Source organism: Protopterus annectens, chromosome 17.part0 (genome assembly GCF_019279795.1).
Source record: "Protopterus annectens isolate FY-2018-M chromosome 17.part0, PAN1.0, whole genome shotgun sequence".
In the NCBI taxonomy this organism is placed as follows: Eukaryota; Metazoa; Chordata; order Ceratodontiformes; family Protopteridae; genus Protopterus; species Protopterus annectens.
The window spans coordinates 685,586,599-685,607,776 of record NC_056751.1 but is presented as its reverse complement, the minus strand read 5'-3'; the positions used below and the strand labels follow the sequence as shown (position 1 = coordinate 685,607,776).

General features: G+C 42.9%; 1 protein-coding gene across 1 annotated transcript in view; it reads left to right on the top strand.

The window, feature by feature from the left end:
• The window catches only part of PIH1D1 (PIH1 domain containing 1), a 414,679-nt gene that overhangs the window by 234,780 nt on the left and 158,721 nt on the right, over positions 1 to 21,178 (top strand). Inside the window, exons 7-8 of the mRNA XM_044059683.1 lie at positions 2,820 to 2,876; positions 13,837 to 13,927. Of these exons, the coding sequence (XP_043915618.1) occupies positions 2,820 to 2,876; positions 13,837 to 13,927 (148 nt within the window). The remainder of the gene's footprint in view (positions 1 to 2,819; positions 2,877 to 13,836; positions 13,928 to 21,178) is intronic.

The following is a 21,178-nucleotide window of genomic DNA, read 5'->3' as shown; positions in this document are numbered from 1 at the left end:
CATCTTACAAAAGGGCCTCACTGAGACAGATGCCTGGTGTCAAAGTCATGGTCTCGAGCTCCATGCCAAAAAGTGCATTGTCATCCCCTTTGGTAAAAACTCTGTACCCATGAGCTACCACATAGGTGGTAGTCTACTTAACACCGAAAGTATTATGAGAGACCTTGGGACACAGGTGGACAGTAGTCTCTGCTTTGATGATCACTTTGCCACAGTAGTCGGGAAATCCTTCTACGTAGCACACCTCATCACAAAAGGTTTCTCATCCAGGAAAAAAGAGGTCATTGTTCTCCTCTACTCATCACTCTCTAGACCCATTATAGAGTACAACACCCCTTTTGGTGTGTACCTCACAAATTATCTACAACAACTGGAAAGGCCGCAGAAATACCTCACAAAGAGGATTACCGGCCTCGAACAGATGCCCTAAGCAGACCATCTCAAAAAACTCCAGCTGTACTCCGTCGCATATCGCCTACTCAGAGGCGATCTCTGCCTAACATACAATGCTATGTCAAACCCAGAGCTGTTGGACATGCTCCACTTAAAGAAATCCCAGTCCCTCCGAGCTACACATTGTGGCGACCTTAACCTTGTCACCACAATAAACAGAACATGCTGGAGGGATAGATTCCTGTCCCAGAGACTTCCCATACTCTGGAACAAACTTATAGGTTCATAGGTTGGTACTGGGCTATCTGCCCGAAGGCATATATTAGCCCAGCCACACTGTGCGGTATTCACCGCCCCTTTAGTAGTTCCCTAGACCCTTGTACTAGCAGCTAGTACCCTTGGCCCCTATCTAGTAGTGATGTTGGTGTGATCCCCGGTGTGAACTTTCTGTTACCCATCCACTCATCAAGGTTCCTCTTGAAGAGTGATAGTGAGGGGCTCTGTCTTATGTAGATCGGGACCCTGTTCCATAGTAAGGGAAGTCTCTGCGAAGGGAATCTATCCCTCCAGCATGTTCTATTCATTGTTGTGTTGAGGTTTATATCCCTAGAGCGTGTAGCTCGAGTAGATTTGGTTTTGCTAAGATGGAGCATGTTCAACAATTCTAGGTTGGACATGGCTCTGTAAGTTAGACAGAGATCGCCTCTGAGAAAGCGGTATGCAACAGAGAATAGTCTTGGCTTTTTCAATCGTGCTGCATAGGGCAACTGTTTGAGGCCAGTAATCTTCTTGGTTAGGTACCTTTGTGGTCTCCCCAGCTGCTGGAGATGTCTAGCCAGGTGCATTCCAATTGGTGCATTGTACTCAATAATGGGTCTGATGAGGGATGAGTAGAGGGGCACCACTACATCCTTAGATCTTGATGCGAACCCTTTCGTGATCAGATGGGTCACACAGAAGGATTTTCTAACCACTTTGGCAACATGGTTATCAATGGAAAGCTTACTATCTACTTGGGTCCCTAGATCCCTGGATTACTACGCATTTTTTTGCATTTAGCATGAGATCATGGCTTTGACACCATGCATCAGTCTCATTTAGGCCCTTCTGGAGGATCTCCATGTCGGCTGGAGACTCTGTTATAGCACCCAGTTTGCGGTCGTCCGCAAACTTCCTATCTATATCAAACAAAGTTCCTCATTAGCACGCCAAGAAAAATCTTGATTGGATGGAAAATAGGAAATTCACCCCGGGGATCACCTCTATGGCTCTGTTCAACAGGGGGACAGAAAAATAATTTTCTTGGGTGGCGAAAGCCAGGGTAACTTTTTGGCTAGGCTTGTATAGGCCCTAGGGTCGATAGCCTAGTACTTACCTATGAACCTATGAATGTATAAGACCAAACCAGAAAATCCTTGGAGAAACAGGCTGCTGTTTGCTTAACAAAAAAGGCTATAAACTTTTGGTGAAGGCATTGTGGAACATTAGATGTTGCAAAAACATGCATGTGGAGTGTCTCTCCCCAGGCCTCCACTGAAAATTGGCTTTGTTCCAAGTTGGACTTTCCCAGTAAACAAATGTTAAATAAATAAAATAAAAATAAGTAAATTAATCCATGAAGACATACAGGTGTCCCTGAAAGCCAATTTTTGAATGCATAGTAACCCACAAGTGTTCGTCAATGTGTTTATACCAATAAGCCAACAGCTGTTATACCTTTTTTTTTTTCGGGGGGGGGGGCTCATTTGTGCAGCATAAGTGAAGAGTCATATATGTAAGTGTATATGTTTGTACTTGTATATGCATATATGTGTATGTGAAATGTGGTTATATGAACAGCAAGCATTTCAATGAATGCAGCAAACCAAAAACTTAAACAAATTAACAGCCCAAACACAAAATCAGCTAAAACCACCTAAAAAAGTATAATTTTATGCCCTTCTTGTTGGTTTCCTTTGTTTACAAGAGTGATTCCCATATCTGGTATGAAGAAATATGAATCCTGAGGGGGCAGCAGTCCCTCTTACAGCATGTACTTTATGTCATGTGGTTGTCTACATGCCCAAAGTGGAGGAGCTCAGAATCAGGAAAACAACTCGCTGCTGAGCAGATTGCCCCATAAAGGGATACTCTCTCAAAAATCACATGATACTATGACTACTGGCTTATTTGTTATGCTCAAGGTGACTCTCTGTTGTTTTTTTTTTTTTTTTTTTTTTTTTTTTGTATTATTTTTTAAATATTTTGCAATTTGCAAGTATTACATGGTTAACCAAATTACCCAGAGATGCAAATATCTAAGTACATGTAGTGGAACAAACCTGTGTTGAATGCTGATTACTTTCCACTCATTACTCTCCAAGTTGTAGGTTATCATGCCATCATTGTACAAAGTGTATTTTTTACATTTTTTTTTCTTTCTTCAGCAGGGAGAATGAAAAGAATGCAAAAACACAAAACCCCCTGATATCTGAAATTCAGAGGTATGCAGCGTTGCATTTTTGAATATATTAGTCACTTTGAGCATGAACTAGATTTCATGCATGTTTATTTAAGCCAACAAATTGTTGTAATGTCTGAAACTCTCTGTGTCATTTATGGTTGCCTTCTGTAATGTCTTACATTTGAGATGCTGTTTTCATAGTCTCTTCTGTTTTTGGACTTTTTTTCCTCTGAGGTATTACTGAGTTTAACGCACTAAGCAGCATTGATGGCGTATAACTGTACCCAAATGTTTTACCTCCTGAACATTATTACCATTGTAACCTTGCAAAAAGTAGATGAATTCTAGTGCCCTACCTGTCTGGCAACTTGTAACACTTGATCTGGTGTTGTCAGTTTTCATTCTATCCTCAACTAATGGGTTTGGGTCTGATCCCTCAGATCCGACTCAGCCCTTGCTAAAGCTCGTGGCAACCTGAAACTCTGAAGTTTCTCCCTTACTCACAATGTGCCAACCCCAAGTACCTCAGATCTCACCGCTTTACAGGAAAGATGTGGTTGATCTTAGCTCTCGAGCAGGTAAGTGCTATTATAACTCAAAAATTTTAACTAATTTCATTTGTCTTAAATTTTTCTGCTACTTTTCAAGTTTTTTTTTGTCCCTCACCTTGTTGTACAATTTGTACACTTTTAGAATACTGTTGTTAGTATTTTTCCCCCTTTAAAGCTTCTGTACAGTTAGTACCGCTTCAGTTCTATTGTTAGAATTGTCTTCTTCTCTACACTCAGTGGAGTTCTATTTTTTAATACCATTGTTGGTAGTTTTTTGTTTTTTCTTGTTTCCTGCTTTTTAAATTAAAAAAAAATCTCCTTTTTGTTTTAATCTTGTTGCTCTTAGTTTGGCTGTAATTGTATGTTGCCAGTAATGTCAGAAAAAGGCCCTACCAGTATTACGAAATGTCTTAAGTGTGGGCACAAACTGCAAATGTCGGATGCCTACACTATGTGCTTATACTATTTAAGCCCCATACATCTTCAGGAAGATTGTTCCATATGCCATGGAATTAACCCCAGGGCTCTTGTTGAAAGAAAAAATAAATTGGTCTTAAAAGGCTTACTTTATTTAGCCTTTGGAGAAGTTTTATCTGGATGTCAATCCAAACCTTCATCTCCGAAACCCTCTACAGCTTCTATGAGTTTGGTGCTGACCAAGAAAAGGACTAAGAAATATCTGACCTCACCATCGCATCCTAAAAAGAAAAAAATTATCAGATCCAACTTCCTCAGATCTGATGGAAAAAAAGCATTGGATCCAGCTGCTTCCACCTCTACCGGCTCCAATGTTGTTTTGCTGCATAGAACCAAATGTTCGCCTTCTGTGGATCCAGTGCCATCAACGTTGCCTTCATCTTTCTTGGAGCGACCCAGTTCCCCCATTATTTCCACTTGTTCTTTCAGGAGTTTGACTGAGGAAGATGTGTAAAGAATGGTGAGGAAGATTCTCTCAGCACAGGGTCAGATGGGTGTCTTACCAGCTCCTACCCCTTCAGGTCAGGAGGTCCATTCTTCCACTACACCGCCACTACAAGTTCCTCCACTGACTCTTTCAGATGTCTCAGAGTCCATGGATCTGAGTCATCCAGCTCCATCTAGTCCAGATCCAAAGATGATAGTATCTTTGGATCTGAAACTTATTCTGAGTGCTTCAGTCTCAGATCTAGAGAGCTGTTGGAGCCGAAGCTTCTCTGTCAGATCAGAGGTGTTGGCATCGACCCCAAACCTTTTGGAGCCATCTCTGTGCCTCAGAGCCTCGCCACTCGATACCTCGGCTCTGGCTTTCAACTCGGGGAATTTGCTTTCGGTGTGGGGGAGGACTGTGGTCCAAAGCTTGTTTTTTTGGATCTGAGGTCTTCCTTTTCTCTGGAGCAATCTGCATTTGAGGCTGTGAAGAGGGTTTTCTCTGCCTTGACAGAACTGACAGATCCAACCCCCTTGGATCCTAAGTCTTCTACCTTGATGTCTCTGCTTTCAGAGCCTCATCACTCTTTGCCACAGGGACAGCCAGTCTGAGACCCCTAGGCTTCCCAACAAGGTATCTCCATTTCTTCCACTACCTCCCCAGAGCATCCCACTGAGGATGTCACTCAGTAGAAGATGTGTAAGAAGAAACACTAGCACTCCCTAGAGGAGTCAGTCACCGAAGATACAGACTTTGATGAAGGTGAAGGGTCCCCACAGTCACCTCCTGAAAATGTCTCATTTGGAGACATCCTGTAGGTCCTAAAGCAGAGCGGTGGCTAGACTCCCAGTAACCCTTCATCTGAGGAGTCCGTATTCCTGGATGCTTTCAGTACTGGCCTGTCTACCTCCTGGTTTACTTCGCCCGCAGATGAGCATATTGAGTTAGTCTCTCGGCGGATGTTGAAGGAACCTGACACAGTTGAACCGATACCTAGGAGACCAGACAAGATTATGGCACCACCTTCGGACAGGTAGTCTTGGGGTAAATATGTGCCCATTGATGCCATGGTTATAGTGGTAGTCACCAAAAAGGAACTTGCTGAGGAGAGTTCCACTGTTCATCCCCTTAATAGGGGGGAGTCAGGGGTGATGGACAGGTTTGGGAAGAGTGTCTATGCTTCAGTGACCTTTGCCTTAAGGTCGCTGAATTATTTGGCACATTTTACAAGATTACAGAGGGATTTGATTAAGGAACTATCAAATACCCTTTCAGGATTTGTTTCTGGAGAAGTCCATTCATGTCTGACTTCTCAGATGGCTACCCTGCAATCCATTTCCAGTTCTTCCATGAGGCTTATTTCACATGTAGTCGAAGGAACCTACAAGGAGTTCTGCCCTTTGGTGTCACCACAGCCCCCAAGGTGTTCATCAAATGTATGGCAGTAGTAGCAGCTCTCTTGAGACTTCAAAGATTCCAGGTGTTTCAATATCTGGAAGACTGGCTCAGTTCCACTTTGACCAGGTATCAGTTAATAAGGGCAAGAGATCTGGTTCTCCAGACGTGTTCTCGTCTGTGGATAGCCATAAATTACAAGAAGTCTCAACTGGAACCAACTCAGGATTTGGAATTCATAGGAGCACTGTTCAGCACAAAATCAGTGATAGCTTCACTCTCTCATTCAAGGGTTCAGACTATAAGATCACAGGTCAGAAAAATAATCTGCAGTACCAGGATTTCAGCCTGCTTAGTCCTTCAACCTCTTGGATCATTGTCAGCAGCAATAACAGTAGTACCAATAGCCAGATTTTACATGATGATTCTACAGTGGATGCTAGCAACACAATGGTCGATACTTTATCAACCCATGTCAACTGTAATATGAATCACTCACATATGCAAGAGAAATCTAAGGTGGTGAATTCAGTCAGATCTGGTTTTACAAGGCAGTCCAATTGTGCCCCCTCAACCCAAGGTCATAATGACCAAGGATGCTTCCCAGTTGAGGTGGGGGGGCACTTTTTGGGGAAAACAATCCAAGGCACTTGGTCCCCCGAAGAGGCCAGTTTGCATATCAATGTCCTAGAGATGACAGCAGTGCTTTTAGCATTGCAAGCTCTTCAAGATGCTTTCTCTTCGAGGTCTTTTGCAGTTCAGATGGACAATATGTACATCAACAAACAAGGAGGGACCAGATCTTAACCCTCGTATCGAGAAGCACTGAGAGTGTAGCAATGGGTGATCTCATCCAACCGATTTCTCACAGCAATCCACATTCCAGGGAAGTCCAAGGTGATGGCAGACAAGCTGCAGGTGCATTCTTCTACCTCACGAGTGTTCTCTCAACAAGAATGTGATGGAAATTATTTTTTTGTCAGTGGGGCCAGCTTTGCTGTGATCTTTTGGCTTCTCCCCTAAACGATAAATGCAGCAGCTACTTTGCTGTAATACCCCCAACAGAGAACCACCAAGGAATGCTTTACTTCACGATTGGCCCCCCAGTCTGCTATATGCCTATCCTGCTGATTCCGTAATCCCTACAGAAAGCTGCTATGTTGAAGAGCAGTCATCCTCATTCCACCTGCAAATCTGTTGCCAATCACATCAGCTTGACAGTTTTTCCAGTTGTCTTTTCAAAGCTGTAGTACATCTCAGCTGTCCAGTATTTCCTAGAAAATACTGCTTTTTTTGACTTAACAATGTGCCATAAAATGCTGAGTGGAACCTTTAAATTACAGTTATTTACAATTTTGCCCCATGTCATCTGCCCACTGCATATCATCGTCTTTAGTGCCCTGACTGCACACCTTTTTTTAAACTATTAATTTTATTAGAAAAAACACAGTCATTAAAATTACAAACAATACAGTCCACATGCATGGTGCATTTTTTTTATTGACTCTTAACAGGTGATACAACGGGTTCATCTCCAGTCTGAAGGTAACATGACTACATTTTATGTAACTTAAGTCATCTTCCGTTGCATGTTCCACCTTTCACAAATGTGCATTTTTGTGAGCTAAGAACATTATACTAGCAGCAGGTACACTGTAGATTACCGGAGTAATCTGCAGGAACTGATTTCAGAATCAGATTATTTTGGAATTTTAATAGCTGTTTTACATTGACATTATTAAGAAGGTGAGTGAACCGAGGATGCATTGTTTTATGTCACAGTGGATAGGTAACTGACTTGGTGTCTGTGATGTCTTTAAGAAGTGCTGGTAAGATACTGGCCGGGATTCAATAATGTCTTCTTTGCCTAAGGATCCTGCGGTCGTCTCTACCTTGGATGGGTCCGGAGGCACTGAGCAGGCACCGGCTTCCGAGGAAGTCCTTCGCACTACCGAATCTCAGCACAAACCAACGTCTTCTTTTGCGACTACCATTTTTTCAAAAACGACCAAGTTTCTTAGGTCCAGGGTTCAAACCACACCCAAAAAAGCTATGACCCACTCTCAGGCGCCTGCTACCTTACCTCAGTCTCAAATGCTTAAAGTGGTGGAAGACCTTATCATGCTGATCAGGGGAAGCCAAGCTACCCCCGCAGAAAGGAAAAGAGATCAGTCCCCTGTAGTTTTGTCTGAGCAAGAGTCAGATGAATCTGATGCTTCTGACTATGAAGACATGCAACCCCTCTCCACTTATGAGGATTCTGATGCAGAGGACTCAATTCCTTCAGCCTCTCCCCCAGAGGATTTTTCCTTTGGGAAGACTCTGCGTACTTTAAGGGAGCATTTCCAGTGGGAGAGTCAGGACTACCCTCAGTCCAAAAAGAGACTCAGGGAATTCTTAGATCTTCCACAACACAGACCCTTGGCCACCCCACCCCCCAGTCCTGCATGTTGTGGATGATGTTTTCCTCGAATCCAGCTTGACTCCTGATGCCCTCCCTCCTGCTCCCAGAAAACCTGACCGGTACTATAGAGTCCCTGACTCACACAAATATCTTTTTAAAAATCCAACAGCTGATGCGGTCATTTCTCAAGGCCCAAAAGGAATTAAAGCAACCTCTGCGAAGAATCCCATACCCTCAGACAGGCATTCCTGAGCTTTGTACAGATTGGGTAAAAAAGTGTACACCTCAGCTATTCTTGCTATCAGGGCACTAAATTGTCAGTTCCATATGCTGACATTTCAGCAGCATAATCTGGAACTCCTTAAACAAAAAATGTCTTCCCTTCCTACTTGGGCAGAATCTAAAGATTTACAATACTTAATACACACTTTGCACTGTGGTTTTGATGCCCTAGAGGCTTCTTTGCAGGGCAGCAGTCACTGGATCTGTCATTAGAAGACATGCATGGCTTAAGGAACAACCCCTGCCAGACCATGTCAAATATAAATTGTTGGATTCCCCCTTGCACAAAGATAACTTATTTGGCATTAAGGCAGAAGAGGTCTTAAAAAAGATGGAAGAAAAAGCAAAATCTATGCAAACAGTTAAGGATTTCTTACAAGTCCAGCCCCCTAGGTTCAGCAGACATTGTCCCTCCAAGCACTGGTCCTTTCCTGCTCCGAGTAAATCAGCCCAGCCTAGGCCTCGTGGAAACAGACCACACAGACAGCAGCCCCAGGGAATGCAGAGATCTAAGCAGTGGACTACCTCCACTTCAAAGCCAGGGAGTTCTGAGCCACCCCTTATGGTAAGAACTCACAGTGACTTACCTCCTCTTCCTCCCCCCTCTGCCCACCTTCACTTTGCCCCTAGGAGGAAAACTCTCATTTCACTCAAGCACCTGGGCCACCATAACCAAGGACCAGTGGGTTCTGAACATTGTGTCTCAGGGATACAAATTCTACTTCCATACCCTTCTAACCCCCAAAAGGGTTCCCAGATCTACCACCAAATCAGTGGGCAGAGGCTCAAAAGCAAATCCTTTCCCTTCTCTGTATGAGAGCAGTAGAGCATGTTCCTGCAGAACAGATAGACCAAGGCTTCTACTCCAGACTTTTTCTGGTGCCCAGAAGAGAGGGTACCTGGCATCCCATCCTCGATCTATCAATTCTAAACAACTTCCTGGTGATCCCAAAATTCAAAATGCTCACCCTCCAGCAGCTGCTACCCATGCTCTCCAAGGACGCTTGGCTAGCCACCCTAGATCTAAAAGTGGCCATCCTCCACATTCCTATCGGGGAATCATGCAGGGAATATCTTCGCTTCAGGGCAAGACCTCAACACTTGCAGTTCTCTATGCTTCCCTTTGGCTTATGTACTGCTCCTAGAGTTTTTACAAAATGTCTGGCTCCAACCATTGCATTTTGCAGACAAAGAAATATTCAAATTTTAACCATACGTAGACTGCTTTATTCGGGCAAACTGCCAGGAACAGCTGCTCAAGCACCTGGCCTTTGTAAAGACACTGCTAACCTCCCTAGGATACACAATCATCAAAAAGAAATCCAAACAGGTGCCCACCCAAAGGGTAATCTTCTGGGAGCAAGTCTGGACACAGCATCCCAGATTGCATTCCTTACACCAGAGAAACAAATTTTCCTAACAATCTACTTCTCTCAGCTAGCCACCAGGCACCAGCTATCTGCAAGGAAGATCCTGCAAGCTCTGGGGTTCATGGCATCTTGCATACTACTCATTCCATGTGCCAGACTGCACGTGAGGAAACTTCGATGGTACCTAAAGAGCCTTTGGTGTCAGCACTCTCAAGACCTGGAAACTCTTCTGCCTGTAATTCCTTGCCTCAGAAAGGAATTTCTTTGGTGGGCAACAGCATGCTCCCACAACTAGGGACTGCCCTTCTCCCTACCCCGCCACCCAGACCCTCACCACAGATGCATCAGACTACGCTTGGGGTTCACACCTGGATGGCAGGTGCATACAGGGCCAATGGAGCCCTCAGGAAATCCCTCTGCACATCAGTCAAAAAGAGATAATGGCTGTGCAGCATGCCTTGATAGCTTTCAAACCCGTTCTCTCTACAGGGGTTCTCCTGATCAAAACAGACAACACCACTGTGATGTGGTACATCAACAAGCAGGAAGGGACTCACTCCTACACTCTATGTAGGCTGGCTGTGACCCTTTGGCTCACAGCCTCTTCCATGCAACTACACCTGTTGGCACAATTCCTACCAGGCTCTCTCAACTCTCTGGCAGACAAATTAAGCAGAAACCTTCTGGACCCACATGAGTAGAAACTCAACTGAAGTACCTTCACCCTAATAACTCAGAAATGGGGAACCATGAAGGTCGACCTCTTTGCCTACCATACCAACCATCAGCTCAGAAAATTCTGCACCAGGGCGCATCACTGCATGGCTTGGAAAATGGATGCCCTGTCCTTCCCCTGGGTCTGTCTATGGGTCTATGCTTTTCCTCCCCTACCTCTCATCACAAGGGTACTGCTTAAAATAAGGGAGGAAAAACTAAGGACCATTCTTATAGCACCAGACTGGCCCTGACAACATTGGTACCCCTTGCTGCGCAGCCTGTCCCCATTGCCTCCATGGCATTTTCCTCAGATTCCAAACCTACTGACCCAGAGGGAAGGGGAATTCATATATCCCAAATTGCAGACAGTCAATTTGGCAGCTTGGCTTATTCCCTAACCCCAAACCAATCTGCCATTCTGAGTAAAACCGGTTCTGGATGTTATCCATGAGGCCAGATGTCCTAGCACCAGAAAGTCTTTTGCAGATAAATGGAAAAGGGTCTGCACCTGGATCCAGGCTAAGAGAGCCAATACTGCACAGCCCTCCATCCCCCTCATCCTGGATTACTTAGCTGACCTACTACACAGTGGTTTCTTTCTCCTCTATAAAAATTCATGCATCTGCTATTTCTATGTATTTTCCCACTGAGCAGCCCCTTTTCTCACACCCTTTGATCAAACAGTTCCTCAGAAGGGCTAGCAACTTGAGGCCCCCCAGAAGGGCACCAGCGCCAACTTGGGACCTTAACTTTGTCTTGGAAAGGCTCACCCTGCCCCCTTTCAAACCAGCTTCTTCTGCAGAGCTAAAATTTATCTCCTGGAAGACAGCTTTCCTTCTGGCCATCACTTCAGCCAGAAGAGTCTCTGAGCTGCAAGCACTCATGGCTGTGGAACCCTTCATCATCTTCCATGCAGACAGGGTATCCCTCAGAACTAACCCATCCTTCATGTCCAAGGTGGTGTCCACTGTGTCTCTCAACCAATGCATTCATCTGCCCACCTTCCTTCCTAATCCACAGAACAAGGGAGAAAGGATTCTTCACTCTCTAGATGTGCACAGATAGCTCAGATTCTATCTGGACAGGACTAAATCCTTCAGAAAGTCTGATCAATTGCTGGTTAGCTTTGCTACAGGGGCGGAAGGCAAAGCCATCTCCAACAAACCATTTTCAAATGGATAGCACACTGCATCCATTTCTGCTACAAACAGCCTCTCCGCAAGGGGGTTAGGACACACTCCACCAGAGCAGTCTCCACCTCTGCAGCTTTCCTAAGAGGAGTCCCCACAGGGACATCCTTCAGGCTGCCACCTGGACATCTGCTCACACTTTTACCAAGCATTACCACCTGCCTTTTACCAAGCATTACCACCTGCCTCTCTTTTCTAAATCCAGGGCAGAGTTTGTCACTGCAGTCCTGCAGGGCATCCTATCCAGCCCCTAGTTTCCTTGACTGCCTCCACCCATTTCCTCAGCTTTGGGAATCTACCCAAATGTGATGACTGCAACAGTGAAACATGAAGAATATAGTACAGTTGTGTACACTTACAATAAATGTAGATAGAGTGTATTCACTGTTGCAGTCCTGGTTTCCCACCCTCCACCCCCCCTTTATTCTCTTTCTTTCCTTACAAGGGACATATTGGTATTTATTTTCCACTGGTGGGGTTCTTACCAGAATCTGGCCTCTTACTTTGAGGGCTCCTGACAGGTTAGAGCAAGAAAAACTGATGCAATGGCGTCGGCTACCTTACTTTATACTACTGACTACCTGACGTCAGTCATCAAGTGACAACGACCGACGCAGAAATACTACACCTCTGGTATTCCCCTGGCAGGGATAACCCAAATGTGATGACTGCAACAGTGAATACACTCGGACATCTACATTTATGGTTAGTGTACACAACTGTACTTTGTTTGTTTGTACTACTGTTTTAATAAAACTTTTAGATTTGTATTTTTATTTTTGTCAATTAACAGCCCATATTCTTAAAACTTGCCACTGTATATTTTTCATTGTTTTGCTACATCAGGTGCAAAACATTGGAAAGTGCAGTTACAAAACAAAATATACATGCTTGATAGCCTTTGCTTATGCCTGAAGCACAGTGTTAAAGCCTGTGTGCTTTGCAGTTATTTCATCCATTCCAATATCCGTGTGAGAAGATGTTCTTATGGAAATAATTTTTGAGGTAGAAGATAAGGTAGGTACTAAAAGTGTCAAGTGATGGTTAGAGATGGTTAGTGTGTGAAATAAAAGGAAAGCCATGAAGATGATTCCATTAGCTACAGTACACCAGCCTTTGATTTCTCTGTTCCTTTGGCTGTCTCAGTAGGTTAGTTTTGCTTTCCCACCCTACCCTATTAATCTTCTGTGTAAAACACAGTACTTCATTTTTTTCATCTTCATAGCTGGTAACTAGAAGTGCAAAGCAGACTACCTAACAAAGACGCCCCCCCCCCCCCCCCCCCGTCCTGTTCTTCCCAGCTGTTTTGGAAATATGGGAGGCAGCAGAAAGCATCAATATGAAGACTCGTTCAAATAATTAGAATCCTGTTTTTCCTGAATCTCTGGGCGGGCTTTGAATTCTTTCCCAGCATTAGTAGTCCTAAATGTCACAGACATCTCTCTAGTTTAGACCTCAGCTGCTCTTCATTCATGGTCTATCTCTCCGCTCTTAGTTGACCTGATTTTGCTTCATATTTTTTCCATGTCCAATTTGAAATATTTGATTTTTGTGGTAAATCACTGAGAATTACAGGCAGTCAGTCAGTAAAGCCAGACATTAGGGTTTTTTTTTCCTTCTTATTATTCTGAAAATGTAAGTTAATGCAAACCCTATAAATCCAGAAAAAAAGGAGAAAAACTCAGCAGTAATATGCACAGTTAATGATGTAAAAGAAACACTGCATTTGATTGGTTTACCTAAGTATAAAAGGGCCTGTTTTTATACGTTTATGATTTGCATCTGAGAAAATGTGTTTACGAAAGTGTACTGTGTGTGGAGCGTTAATGGTTTACAATTAAATTACAAAAGGACTGCTTCTGGCGTGGCTCAGTATTTTCTTGGTTTAATGCAAAACCTGCTGTCATTCTAATTTTATAATTAAATTAGAGTAAAATTAAAAAAATAACTGTCCCTGATTTTGAGGCTTTGTTCCCTCATTATAATTTGGCTTTTTCCCTGATTATTGACCAAATGTTGTTAGGTATTGACGAATACTGTCAGTGAAAGGAACTGCAGTGCTTTTGAATGTGTTGGTGTGGCATTCGTAACCCCACCCACACACACATTTTACTCTGTCTACCCTCTGTGTTGTGTTTGCTGTTCTGTGTGTTGTCTTTGCTGACTGTGCTTCTGGTTTTCCAGTTCTGCAGAGACACCAGAATATATCATATTTTCGGAACCACCTGATGGGAACCCCAGCTTTCTAGTGGCTGAAATATCCTTGCCCAAAGTGGTAGGTTGAATGCATTTTGTTCACAGTTAAAACTGAATTTTCTTTAAATTTATCTACCCCCATTGAAAGGCAGAATTTGTATTCCAAATGTTTGTTTGAATATGTGTCCATTTTCCACTTTCAGTAAGCCAGGTAATCCTTGATGTTTGAATGGTAACTGGGTATATTTATTTATCACAGACATAAGTAGACGCTGTTACTCATTCATGGTAAGTGGGTATACTTATTTTTAATAGACATAAGTAGATGCCGTTACTCATTCATACCTTAATGTTTGAATGGTAAATGGATATACTTATTTGTAACAGACATAAGTATATGCTGTTACTCATTCACACCTCTAGTACCACTGAATGCAATTCCAGTGGGCACCCATACCCACAGGTCCCTATGGCATCACAGCATTGTTTGGAGCTGATTTAATTAATCACATAGCATACCAGTTATTAATCATAACAGTAAAACATTTGTGAAAGGGTATGTTGTAAGGAACAAAATGATACTAACATTGTTTGTATAGAATGCACTGCAACAGACATATTAGTCATTGTTTGCACTGATTGTAAATATATTGCAAGAAACTTCTCTGTGTGGAAGATTTTCAGTCCATGTATCTCTAGTTAATCATTGTATATTAATCAGATCAGACAATAGTAGTAGAAGTAGTGAACTTAAACTCGTTAAGTCAAAAAAAATAAAATGTAATTGTACAGAATTACTTAGTAAGTAATACTCTATTTTTGTTTTACTTGGATTGCTTGTCTGTGTACTTAATAAAGGATTTTTGACTGGAAACGGACTGCCTGCCTTGCTTGGATTACTTTCAAATACTTAGTAATTCCACGGTGGTGGTGCTGCGGTAGCATTGTTGCCTCACAGTAAGACGCTCTCTGGGTCGATTCTCAGCTAGAGCGTCTTCTGCGTGGAGACATGCGCGAAAGGGCATACCTTCGTTGAAGGTTGTGCATCAGGCCTGGCAAGCCGGTACGTAAAAATCAACCGCCAATCATTAGCGGACCGGAGTTCCGCTGTGGCGACCCCTAACTGAGAAAAGCCGAAAGACACAAACAAACAAACTTAGTAATTCTGTACAATTTTATATATATATATATATATATATATATATATATATATATATATATTTTTTTTTTTTTTTTTTTTTTTTATTATTTAAGACAAGTTTAAGTTCGCTACTTCTACTACTATTGTCTGATCTGATTAATATACAGTGATTAACTAGAGCTATATGGACTGAAAATCTTCCACACAGAGAAGTTTCTTACACTGTTTTGTTTTTGGATCCATTATACTTGTTTAGTGGCTTGTTTTGCGACTTTGGGGATTCCATGAAGATTACTTGTTTTTTTTTATTGTAAATATATTGAGATTTACTTTAATACTTTCATAACTGAGTGAACTGCATGCTATTTAGGAGAATAGTGTGAAGTAGCATAGTGGGAGGCAGAAAAATACACTGCCGCTGTGACTGTATAATATACTATACTAGAGATTCCGACCACTAAGCACTCAAGGTTCCTGGCGATGCTAAACCAACACAGCAATGAATAAAAAGCACCCAGTATGACCAAAAGTTAATTATTTAGAGCTTTTGTCTACCTTTCAAACAGACTTCATCAGAATTCCTTCATGTGCTGCCAGCAGTTTGTAAAGGAGGAAAATCCCACAGAGGCTGTACTGCCCCAGATACAATTTATGTAAAAGATGAAGAGGATCCCACCCTACAAGAAGTAAGAACACCACAAAGGAAAATGAATTTGGGAAAGTAGCAAGCTCAGATGAGGTCACAGCAGATATGATCAAGAGGGAAATGGCTAGAGGGGTTATTCATAACATAATAGAAAGAGAGGCATATCCCTATTGACAGGAGAATAAGCATACTAGTGCCAGTGTTCGGAAACAAAGGGGGCATTCACAACTGTGGGCAGTATAAAGGTATCTGTCACACTGCATGAAAGTGTGACTGATAAACGAATACACTGTGTATGAGATAGTAAGATGGGAGATGAGCATTCAGATTAAGATCAGGATGCAACCCAACTAATTCATGCAGATGACCCAATATTAATATGTATATGTGCAGTCTCGACAATAAATAAGCTCCAAGACATTACCCAAATTTCTTTCTCCTGTGCAGAAATGTTGCTCAAAGAATCAAACCCTTTTACTCAGCCTCAAGAAAACTAAGATATTATGTTGCCATTTTCATTCATACCTCAGCAAACGGGTCTTGGATCTGATCTCATAACTGTTTCAGATGCATTTCTTTTGGACACTTGGATCCAACTCTTGAGCTCCTCCCTTTACCCATAATGTCCCAGACCCATGTTTTACCTCAGATCTCGTTTGCCATGGATCGTACTCTTGTCAAGCTCTGGGTGTATTTTATTCATTGTATTTGGGAATAAAAGTAGACTTGTTATTTTTTCCTCTTGTTAATGTACTTCACTCTATCCTCCTTTCCCAGTGTTTTTCATCTTTTCTTTCATAGTTTTCAAACTCCCTTTCTTTGTTCCTAACATTTTCTCCCTGGTACTCTTGATTACCATTGCTGGTAACTTTTCCCCTCTTCTTACCCATCTTTTGAACTGAGCCCCTTCTTCAAACTATCTTTCCTTTCTTGTACCAGCCTTTCTAAGATGGATGAAAAGCCAACAGGCTTCAAAAAGTGCATTTCCTGTGAGCATAAGCTACACAACTCTGATGCCCACAGGGGATGCATGCATTATTCAGGAGCAGCCCATCTTGAAACTCCTGGTCTGATCTGTGCAAAGTTTAATTCTCAGGCTTTAAGCAGCTATCACAATAAATTGGTTTTGAAAGGATTGCAGTCTGCTTCTGCACCTTTCTTTTCAGCTTCCTTTTCAGGGGGTCAAAACCCCACCAAGAAAGCCAAGTCAGCTTTGGAGTCCAGAAAGCACAGAAAACATTTTACTATTAGATCTCCAAAACCTGTTTCTGCTGTGGAGCTGGCTGCACTGGAAGACCTCTCCTTTGAAGACATTCTTGAGATCCTTATTCAGAAAGGTGGATGATCTTCCGATCCCCCTTCCTAGGAGGAGTCAGTGCTCCTAGAAGCCTTCGGGTCTGGTCCATCTATGTCTTGGATTACCCCTCCGGCTAATGACCTTATAGACCTTGTGTCTCGCCAGTCATAAAAGGAATTGGATAACGTGAAACTGATACTTAGTTGTCTAGATAAATTTGTCACTCCACCCAAGGACAGACCTCATTGGAGTAAGGAAGTTCTCGTGGATGCCATTGTTGTGGTGACAGCCACAAAAAAGGAGCTAGCTGAGCAAAGCTCTTCTGTTCATCCTCGTAATACAGAGTCCAGGGAGATGGACAGGTTTAGAAAGTGCATTTATGCCTCAGCACCCTTCTTTCTATGGTCACTCAACTACCTGGCACTTTTTACCAGATTGCAGAGACTTTATTAAGGAACTCTCTTAAGTCTAGTCCTAGGTCCATGTCAGCAGAGGAACTTCAATAGTTTTCTTCACAGCTGACCACCCTTCAATTGATTTCTAATGTATCCATGAGGTTAATCTCTCATGCAGCAGAAGGCCCTTATGGGCAGAGGGTTCAGATGTAGCCATCAGGAGACATGCTTGGACACGCTTGTGTGACCTTGTGGAGCCCTTTAAGCACTGTTTCATCAATGCTTCCTTTGATGGATCTTCTTTGTTTGACCCCACAGTAAAATAAACTCTCTCCTGTAGTGAGCAAGATGGAATGACCTTGTCTGCCATGGGAATCTGTTTTTCTACCCTGCAGATCCTTCTCTAGGAATCAGTGTGGAGGTAAAAAGGTGTGGTTCCAAAAATCACAAGGACCATTTCAAGACTCCTGAGGTAAAACTTCTCCCACAGGTGGGGGGTCCAAAGGAAGACACTCCCCATACAGTAGAGGAGGCCCGCAAAACCAAGTTTCAAGATTCTTTTTCAGATAGTCCCTTTCAGCATTCCAGAAAGGTTGCCTGACTGCTCTTCTCTGGAGGCAGTTGGGGGGATGCTTGGCACTTGTTACTGCACCTGGAAGCCTGGGCATCTCTGACAAAAGACACTTGGATGAAAAAAAAGTATATCCAGAGAATATTTCATTCACTTTTTGCAATCCTCACCATCCAAATGGAAAAATCTCCCCAATATTCCACCCAGTCAGTGGGAGTTAGCAGCCCTAGAAATACAAATGCTGCTTGACAACAGAGTCATCCAAGAAGTTCCACCAGCCTAGAGAAGATTTGGAACTTACTCAAGGTTATTTTTAGTGCCAAGGAAAACAGGGGACCTGAGGCCCATTCTGGATCTCAGCAATCTAAATCAGTTTGTAAAGCACTCCAAGATATGAATGGTCACAGTTCAGTCCATTCTACCTCTTCTACTGAAGGGTGGCTAGATCTGCTGTATAAATCTCTGGAATGCTTACTATCACATCAAAATGATCAGATGCTGCCAGAAATATTTGTGCTTTTGGTTGGCGGACAGTCTTTACCAGTTCAGTGCCTTGCCCTTTGGTCTCACCACAGCCCCCAGGGTGGTCTCCAAATGTATGGCAGTGGTAGCAGCTTATATCAGACTGCTCGGATTCAACGTTTCCTTACCTGGACAACTGGTTCTTCACCACCCCAACCAGGTATATTCTCAAAAAGGCCAGGAACTGCTTACTCCAATTATGTCAGTCTTTAGGAATCACAGGCAATGATTCCAAGTCCCACCTTCAGCCATTTCAAGTCTTGGAGTTTATAGGAGCTCGCCTGAACACAGCCAGTCAGTTGACCTTTCTTCCATCAGCGCACAATCTTTAAGATTACATGTCAGAGAGATGCTTTCTCACCCTTCTTCCTAGCAAGACTGGTTCTTCAGGTCTTAAGATCAATGGCTTTGGCAATTACCTTACTACCAACTGCTCATTTCCACATGCTTGTTCTTCAGTGGACTCTAGCGGTTCAGTAGTAATTCTTCATCAGCCTCTGACCTGTCATATAAAACTTTCTCAGGTTTGCAGGAACTTCCTGCTTTGGTGGATTTAGTTAAACAAAGTCTGCCAGGATTGTCCCTTTGTATTCCCATCCCCCAGTAGTCAAAGTGACCACTGATGCCTCACATTTGGTATGGGGGACAATTCTTGGCATGGACTGTCCAAGGCACGTGGTCCACAGAAGAGACTGGTTTACATATCAATGTCTTAGATATGACATTGGTCTTGCTGGTGTTGCGGGCTTTTCAGAACTCTCTTCCTGTAGGGACAGTTGCTATCTGAACAGACATGTCAGTGGTTTGGTACATAAACAAACGGGGGGACCCGGTCTTACCACTCTTTTGTCAAGAAGCAATGAGAGTGTGGTAGTGGCTGATCTCCTCCAACTGCTTTCTTCTAGCAATGCACATACTGGAGAAATCCATTGTGCTAGCCAACAAACTCAGGACTATTCTGATGCCTCACTAGTGGTCTCTCAAGTCAAGCAGCGGTGGAGAAAATTTTCTGTCTGTGGGGTCAACCTTGCTGCAATCTCTTTGCCTTTCCCCTCAACAACAAGTGCAGCAGATTCTTTGCCCTAATCCCCCCTCAGGGAGAATCACCAAGAGATGCTCTGGTCCACTTTTGGCCCTCCGACTTTTCTTCAGAAATCACGCCGGTTGAAGGGCAAAGTTATCCTCTTTGTCCCTTTTTGGGCTCATCAAGTGTGGTTCCACTTCCTGTGGTCTCATCTCCTCTGCCCGCCTTGGATGCTGGATCCTTCTTCAGATCTGATCACTCATCTCTCAGGGATGGCTCACCCGGACATTCCAGGACTTAAGTTGACTGCATGGTTTCTCCAATTCCAGTGATGGCTAGACAGCTCAGGCTTTCTTCTCTGGTTCACCAAATTTTGAAGTAATCCCAAAGAGCCTTCACTTGAAAAGTGTATAAGTAAATGGAAGAGATTTTTTGTTATTGGGCCCATCAGAGCGAATTGGATCCCTTTACTGCATCTGTTCCTGCTGTTTTAGATTTTCTGGCATCAGTTTTGCAAGAAGTAGCTATTTTTATCACCGTCAAAGTTCAACTAGCAGCCATTTCCCGTTATCACACTGGAAATCATGCCTTTCCCACTAGCTTCCTCCAAGTAATACAAAGCCTTTCTTAAAAGTATCTTTTTGCTTAGAACACGATTAAAGATCCTACTCCACCTTGGGACCTTACACTTGTGTTGCAGAGTTTGACATAGCCTCTCTTTGTGCCATCAGCCAAGTCTGATCTCAAGTTTCTTTCAAGGAAGACAGTTTTCCTAGTGGCCATCACCTCAACTAGGCATGTTTCTGAACTCTGAGCACTCTCCTCAAAACCACCTTATTTGATATTCCACAAAGATAGGGTCACTTTATGTACTAATCCATCTTTTCTGCCCAAAGTAGCCTCTGAGGCAAACATCAGCTAAGTGATCAGTTAATCCGTGTTCTAAAATTTTCTAATAAAGATGAATAAATGCTTCACCTCCTAGAAGTACATAGACAGCTTTGTTTTATCTTCAAAGGATGAAGGTTTTCAGAAAAAGTAACTAGTTGTTCATCTGCTTTCCCACAGTAGATTGGGAAAACCAGTGTCTAAAGTTACCTAAGCTAAATGGTTAACAGGTTGCATTTCTTATGTTTATTCTCAATGAGGTTTGCCTTTGCTGAGTCCTCCAAAAGCTCACTTCACTAGATCCATCTGCTTTTTGGACCAGAGCTTCTATTGATGATATTTGTGCTGCAGCCACTTGGTCCATTGCTCATACCTTTATTGCTCATTACAGATTGGATCTCATGCCTTTGGTTCTGTAGTCCAGAACATCCTTCCATGAGAGCCACCCAAGGTTATCATAGCTGTGGACTCTGTCCCCTTCATTGAGGAATGAATGAAAATGACAACATCAGATATAAAGTTATGTACTCACCATAACTATGCATCACTGTTGTTCATTTTCCTTCTTCCTCAACTAACCCCCCCCCCCTTTTTTTTCTTTTGGGAGTGATCTGATAGAAATATTGGAGCCCCTATTCGATCTTTATCTTTTATGTGGGCAGTAACCATCCTTTTTCTGACTGAGCAGCAAACTCGATTTGAGGTAAAGTGGGGATCTGAGGCATTATTGTTAAAGGGAAGAGTTTGAGAGTTGGATCCAAGAGTCTGGAAGAAATGCAGCCAAACCAGATCTGAGGTCGGATCTGAGGCCCATTTGTTGAGAAAGAAAAAAAATGAACAACGCAG